Source organism: Microtus pennsylvanicus, chromosome 2 (genome assembly GCF_037038515.1).
Source record: "Microtus pennsylvanicus isolate mMicPen1 chromosome 2, mMicPen1.hap1, whole genome shotgun sequence".
NCBI classification, from domain to species: Eukaryota; Metazoa; Chordata; class Mammalia; order Rodentia; family Cricetidae; genus Microtus; species Microtus pennsylvanicus.
In genome coordinates, this window is record NC_134580.1 from 117,667,864 (window position 1) to 117,675,406 (window position 7,543).

The following is a 7,543-nucleotide window of genomic DNA, read 5'->3' on the forward strand; positions in this document are numbered from 1 at the left end:
TAGGGCTAAAAAGAACACTTGAATCTAAGTGGCAGAATTAGGTGCCAAACTCTTGTTTCCTGCCCTGGCTTCTAACTGACCCCTGTTGCTTGTTGTAGTTGTTTATTAGCAATAAGGTTCTGGCATGTTTGCTTCCATCACTTTCCTGTTTGTCACAAGGCCCATTTCACATGTTTAGCACACTTCTGAGTGTGTAGTTACACTGCCATATTCACACAGGGAAATACACATAGCCCAAAACTTACCATTATGGTCCCTTTTCATTATGAACTATAGGGTTGGTAGGCCCTAGATGTATACTCAAGATGATAAAGATATTAAATGACAGCAACCAATTTTGAACACTTCTCCAAGTACTAAACACACTGATAGAGTCATGGAGCTCTTTTATCTAAAAGCTTGAGACATGGTAATGAACTTATTTCTCATTTAGGCTTCAATGATAATTCATCAAATGGAGTGTTTATTTTGTACTGGTCTACATTAAATGCAGTGCTCATGATTCATTTCAAGAAAAAATAGAGAGAGACAAGAAATTAGACCTATCAGTTGGGAAAGGTTACTGCCCATTTTAAAAATACAGTAATTACTCTGCAGTTCTCTGAGGCTTTTTCTTCCCACGTGTGGGTGCTGCCCTGCCCCATACAGCTGTGTGTTTCTAAGGATCAAAAATCGTTAGCCTTGCACATATAAAGAAAGTGCCATATCTTCAGCCTCTGATGTTTTTGAGATGGTCTGGTTATGTACCTCAGGCTAACCTTGATCTTGCTTTGGATCACAGACTGACTCCAGACTCCTTGTCTGCCTGCCTCTACCTCCTGAGTGCTGGAGTTATAAGTATGTACCATTGTATCTGGCTTAGATTTTTCTAATACATTGATTTATAGGTAAACACATCAAGGCATAAGTACTTTATCTGTAGTCATACTAAACCTAGAATTAGTTGCTTGAATCTACATACTATACACTAAATACAGATTTATCTTTAAAACAGTGAAACTGGACTGGAGAGATGGCTCAGTGGTTAAGAGCATTGCCTGCTCTTCCAAAGGTCCTGAGTTCAATTCCCAGCAACCACATGGTGGCTCACAACCATCTGTAAAGACGTTTGGCGCCCTCTTCTGGCCTTCAGGCATACAGACAGAATATTGTATACATAATCAATCAATCAATCAATCAATCAATCAATCAGTGAAATTAGTCTTTTTGTCCTGTTAAGTGCTATAACCTCAATGCTATAGCTACTTGTTGTACATATTTTTATTATTTGAGGTTTTCATACAATATATTTTGATCATACTCACTCTCCCCAAACTCCTTTTAAGATCCACCCACCTTCCCTTGCCTCCTAGTTTTGTGTCCCTGTTCTCCTTGCTTACCCCCCCACCCAAAGGCCAGTTTGTGCTACTTGGATCTGTGGCCTTCTGCTGGATTGTGGTTAGCTTATCAGTGGCTACATTCTTAGAAAAAAACCGAGCCTTCCTCTCCTAGCAGCTCACAATGGCTAATAGCTCTTCAGATAGAGGTGGAGCATTGTATCCAGCACCACCCTCCTTTGCCAGGACTTGATTTGGCTTGGGCTTGCCAGGTCTGGTACATGCTGCCACTCGAGTTATGATTTCAGAGGCTTAGTTCATTATCATCATGTCAGGGAATTTGGTGGTATGCAGGCAGGCATGAAGCTGAGAGTTTACCTCCTGATCCACTGGCAAGCAGGCAGGGAGAGACACACCTCCTCCAACAAAGCCCACACCTACTCCAACAAAGCCATACCTCCTAATCCTTCCTTAACAGTTCTACTTACTGGGAACCAAACATTCAGATACAGCTATGGGGATCATTCTCATTCAAGGGCTATTCTCTTCAAATCACCATACATGGTCTTCAGGCTGTTTGCATTTTTAACCACCTTCTAGACCAAGTTTTAAAACCTTTCTGGTCCCTCAGAAGGGTGCCTCAGCCCCTTTCCAGTTGGTGATTTCTGTTCCATGGGGGTCTTAAGTCATCTTACATTTTGAGCTGTGTTCCTCACACTTACCCTTTCCATTGATACTTTATCTCTACTGTGAGGCCTTTTATGAAAGTCACATGTCTCTGATGTTTTTATCTGTCGGTGAACCCTAACCCTAACCCTAGATTAAGAAGAGTTATATGTGTAAACATGCTATTTGAGAAACTAGACAAAATGTTAACTGCTAGATTTTATATTTCTCACTTACTATTTATTGAGCAGTTGCCATGTGCCAACTCCTTAGCCAGTGGGAGAGACACATCGTTTCTGATCTCAAGTTGCTAATATTTTAGGTAAAAGAACTTCCAAGATAGACAGACAAATCTGTAAAATGAGAGAAGCAGAAGGGATTTGGCCTTAAATCTGCTTATGATGTCAGGGAGTCTTTTGTAGAAAAGGCTGAACCTAAGCTAAAGTTAGCTGTCCAGGAGGATGAAGTGTAGGGAAAATTTGGAGGGATGACACAGAGAACGGTGTGTATAAAGCATGGGTGGGGAGATATAAAAGGCCATGTGTATCCTAAGCTTGTGTTGGGGCAACTACGGTAATAATATTGCTTAAGTGGATAGAAGAAGCAGGTTTATCTTGAGAATTGCCCGCAGAGATGAGTCAGATTTGGGAATAATAGAAGCACCCTGCATGCTTATAAGGCATGGCTTATAGGAAGGTTAAGACTGGAACTAGCATCTGACCAGTCTGTCCTGATACATGAAGAACCAAGACACAGACAGGTAAGGAACTTGCCAAAGTTGTAGTTAGTGGAGGCAGACAACTTCATTCATTCATAGCCTGAAATCACAGCTATTTACTCTGTAGGAAAGGGCCAAGGGCTATGAGACTTGCATGAGCTTGGGTGCTTGCAGGGGTGCTGCTGTGCTGACTGGAAGGTGGTTATCTCCCCAGTTGGCTTTTGTATTCTACATCTGTGTTGTGGTTGTTTTCCGAATAGTTGAGGCCTGTCTCATTTTAGCTGCCATTATTATTAATTCACAGAAAAAGTCCAGAATATTGACATAATTTTACAAACAAGTTGCATTACCAGCTGATGAATACATGAGAAATTTTCAAGGCTTTCACAGTGGTTTTAAGGTAAGTTCAATTTTTTTAAGGCAATATTCATCATTGCTCCAGTAATAACATATTAAAGTTTGTTTTTAATAAGCAGTTGAACTTAACCTTAAAAACACTGTGAGAAACCTCAGCCTTTTGGCCAAGATCAAATGTGAAAACACTGAGAGTCTTAAACAGTTCCCTGCTGTCTGGTCTTATCACAAGCTCAGGTCGAGTCTACTGTCATGGATAACTTTCTAGTTGGTTGACAGTCAAGCTTCCCCACAGTGTACTATAAGATACTCCATTTTAAAGATGAAAAACTGGTTTTACTAAAGATAGAACCATTCTTGTCCTAGGTTACATAAAGTTGTGCTCCCAGGGTTCAGGTTCCCTTCAGTACTTCACAAGGAAAGAGAGGGGGGTGTTGAGTGAGACAGTGCGCGTCTCCGAGGAAGAGTGGACTCCTGAGGCGGTGGAGTTGCTGATGATGCTTTGGAGTGTGCTCTTGAATCTTCTATAACTGAGCTGGGTCAGACCCACAGAGGTGGCATGTGCCTAATGATCTTATTGAGAATATGCAAGCAGTGATTGGAAAGCATTTTAGAACGTCTAGTAGTCCATTCTGTGCTGTATGTGATGTGTAAGGAAGCCAGGGCCATGGAAAGCTGAGCAGAAACTAAGGTGACTGTGTCCCTCCCTCCCTCCCTCCCTCCCTCCCTCCCTCCCTCCCTCCCTCCCTCCCTCCCTCCCTCTCTCTCTCTCTCTCACTCTCTCTCTCTCCCTCTCTCTCCCTCTCTCCCTCTCTCCCTCCCTCCATTCCTTCCTCCGTCCCTCCCTCCCTCTGTCCCTCGCCCCTTCTCTCTCTCTCTCTCTCTCTCTCTCTCTCTCTCTCTCTCTCTCTCTCTCGTGTCTCAGAACATATACCACACGTGTAGATGCCCATAGAGGCCAGAAAAGGACAGTGGATCCTCCAAAACTGGAGTTACTGGACATTATGAGCCTCTAATGGGAATTGAACTCAGGTCCTCTGGAAGAGCAGTGCATGCTTTTAACCACCGAGCCACCTCTCCAGCCCCCAGTGTTTTTTGTTTTGATTGGAGGTTGTTTGTTTGTGTACTTGAAAAGGGGTCTCACAGCTGAGGATGACCCCTCTCCTCTAATCACGGTCCTCCTCCTCTGTACCCTAAGTTCTGGGATGGTAAACGTGTATTTACAGTTTACGCCCAGCCACAATTTTCATTAACTTTCTAGTTTGTAGCTATTAATAATCTTTATGAATTGGGCCATTAAACTCATAAACGCAGGGCGTTATATTAGTACAGTCAGTTTCATTACTTACTGAAGCAGTGGCCTCAGAAGCCAGAAGAAGCTGTCAGATCTGTGGAGCTGGAGTTCTAGGTTGTTGTGTGCTGCCTGATGTGTTTTGGAAGCCAAACTCAGGCCCTTAGCAAAAGCAGTGTGTGCATTTAATTTTATTACTAAAATTTTATTTAAATAAAAATTTAAAATCACTTATTTTTAACTCTTGAAGAAAATAAATCATTTCTTGATTAGTAAAAGTAAATAGTAGACACTGCTCAAGTTTTTTTTTTTTTGTTTTTTGATTTTTTTTTTTTTTTTTTTTTTGGAGATAGAGTTTCTTTGTGAAGCCCTGACTGTCCCATGTAGATCAGGCTGGCCTCAGAGATCTGCTTGACTCTGCCTCTGGAGTGCTGGGATTAAAGGCATGTGCTGCCACTGCTCGACATGTAATAAATTTTAGTATTAATAATTATAACATTTTAAATTTCCTTTAGTTATTTTGTAGAATGATCTTAAACATGACCTTTCCAAATAACTTTAAATTTATATGTGTACATAAAGAACCAGGTGGTGGTAGCGAGTGCCTTGAATCCCTGCACTCAGGAGGCAGAGGCAGGCAGACGCAGGTTGATTTCTGTGAGTTCCATGACAGCTAGGGCTGTTACACAGAGAAACTGCATGGAAAGACCAATAGATAAATAAACAAACAAACGAATGAATGTATATGTAAAGAAAGATACCATTAATTTGATATTATATTAATTTATCTTTATTTTTTGTGGTACTGGGAAATGAACCCAGGACTGTGTGTGTGTGTGTGTGTGTGTGTGTGTGTGTGTGTGATGTTCTTATGTGTGCGTCCATATGTGTGCACATGTGGTTGTCAGAGGTCTTTGTCAGTATCATCTGTTGCTCTCTCTCTTTCTCTCACTGAACCTGGAGCTCACTAATTTTTAGAACGAACTGCCTCAAGGATTCCCTTGTCTCCCTTTCCAGCACTATGATCACAGGCAGGCGACACCACACCTAGCTTTTTCCTTTTTTCTTTTCTTTTTTTTTTCTTCCTTTTTTTTCAAGACAGGATTTCTCTTTGCAGCCCTGGCTGCCCTGGAACTCACTCTGTAGAACAGGCTGGACTAAAACTCACAGAGATCTCCTGCTCTGCCCTTGCCCGTGCCCTCTGCGTCTGTATCTGCCTCAAGCTGGGTTAAAGGCATGTGCCACCACTGCCTGGCACACCTGGCTTTTTATGTTAGATCCTGGAGATCATAGTTATACAGCAAGCACGTTGCCCATTAACTCATATCCCCAGCCTCTTGAACACATGTTAGGCAACCACTGTACCACCTATCTCTCTAGCTATACAATAATAATTGTCAGTAAAAATGGCTTCTTACCGTCAACTTAGGGAAACAGTTTGAAATTTTAAAATAAGGGAAGAGGTCTGAAGATTAATTTTAAAATGCTAAGATAGTGCCTCTGTAGGAAATGCACATAATTTTTAAATCTATTGTTAGTAAAATATCACAAAATTTGAAGACATGGCGTTGGTCTTGTCTAATGAGTCCTTTTCCAAGTTTTGAGCTTGTAATTATATATGCTGCGTAGGAGGAGGAGGACATTGTCACAGCATCACAAGAAGGGGTGTAAGATGTGGTTTTCTTTGAAAGGCACTTGTCAATGTTTGTGACCCATCTGGAGTCTAAAGCTGTCTTACAATAGACAGTGGCTGTTGTGGGAAGAAGCATCCTGGGGCTTCCCTTCTGAGAGTTTCATACCCGACTTAATAATGAAGAGGCTTCAAGCAGGTTTGCTGCAGTCAGAAAGCAGGCTAGCTGTCATCTGAAGGTAGATGAGACTGACGATAGGTACACTGTTGGATAAGATGGATCATGTCTTTACCTGAGCTGCAAGGGTATTTGCAGTATTTTCTCAAACTGTAGTCTATTTTTAGGTATGGGTGAGAGCAACTGTTCTTGGAACAGAAAAGCCCTGCTGCACCGAGACACGATGCTGGCAGCTGCAGCGGTTTACAGAGGTGAGCTGCCCACCCTTTCTACCTGCGCTCAGGGAGGGGTTTGTGCTGTGTGCTGTCGGCTCCACAGTGCTGTTTCCTTCTTGTAAGATATTGTCAGACTTCGTGGGTTTTATTCTCTCTAAACACAGATCCTAGCTCTGTATCTGTTTCCAAAGTGTCAGCTTCTCTGTGTTAAGACTTCTTCTGTAAGGCATTCTTTCTCAGCCCTGCAGTTATCTTAGTGCCCATTTCTCTTTAAAATACGTGATTTTATTTTATTGAGCAGATACTTTTTCTGACCTGATTGTTTCCAGAATTTAACCATGTGTGTCTTTTTAGAAATGTACAGAAATGAGGATGGCTCCATACCTGCCACTTACCAGATCTACCACATGATAGGATGGAAATACCATGACTCTCAGGTAACATTAGTAAGGTCTATCTTTTCCTAGAGGGTTTATGTTTCTCTTTGTTTCCCATTGTTGATTGACTTAGGGTATGTTTTATGCATAACATGATTGGAATTACTCTGGGCTTATCTATATCTAATATCTTTCATTTTTATTGTTTTCAGGCAAAGCCAGCTGAAAGAGGCTCTGCAACTGTGTCATTTGGAGAACTAGCAAAACTAAATGATGTCATGTCACAGGGAAAAAAAGAATAAATAATTTATTCATTTATAATGAATTTTAGAATTTTCATCAGAAATGAATAACTTTCACATCTAAATTATTGCAGTTTGAAGCAAGAAGCAATGTATTAAGCTATTTCCTAGCAACCTAATACTGATCCGTACTTAGTAACTATTCCAGGTTCTCATTGTTTCTATTTATGTGAGGATGTTGTTACCTAGTGTTTTAGGCATCTTTGCAGATTCAGCCTGAAAGCAAAGGAAATGTTTTCCTGCAGCGGAGGGGAGGGAGTGGCTTGAGGTAAAACTAGAAATATGTGCATTTGATAGGAAAACATTGCTCACACCAGCATTCTGTGCCTTTCTGCCTTCTGGTCTTTTGTTATCTCTGTGGGCAGATCACAGCTCTGAAGGTGAGAGGAGGGGAAATTGCTAGGTTCTGGAGAGTTCTGTGCTGTGCAGTGGAAGCACTTTTCATAGTGACTGCCGTAGACACTGAGGCCAAAATTATTTCTTACACTTCTTTTTG

At 41.4% G+C, this 7,543-nt stretch overlaps 1 protein-coding gene across 4 annotated transcripts in view; it reads left to right on the forward strand.

Annotated features, from left to right (window-relative positions):
* Ndufaf5 (NADH:ubiquinone oxidoreductase complex assembly factor 5) overlaps window positions 1-7,070 on the forward strand; it is a 31,301-nt gene extending 24,231 nt beyond the window's left edge. For 3 of the 4 annotated variants that reach the window (XM_075962318.1, XM_075962319.1, XM_075962320.1), the window contains 3 exons: window positions 6,321-6,404; window positions 6,723-6,805; window positions 6,958-7,070. In XM_075962318.1, coding sequence (XP_075818433.1) covers window positions 6,321-6,404; window positions 6,723-6,805; window positions 6,958-7,047 — 257 coding nt within the window. In that variant the 3' untranslated portion in view covers window positions 7,048-7,070. Of the gene's footprint in view, window positions 1-3,004; window positions 3,101-6,320; window positions 6,405-6,722; window positions 6,806-6,957 lie in introns of those variants that run through there. The other variant, XR_012909714.1, reaches the window with a different exon arrangement.
* Window positions 7,071-7,543: the final 473 nt, after the last annotated feature.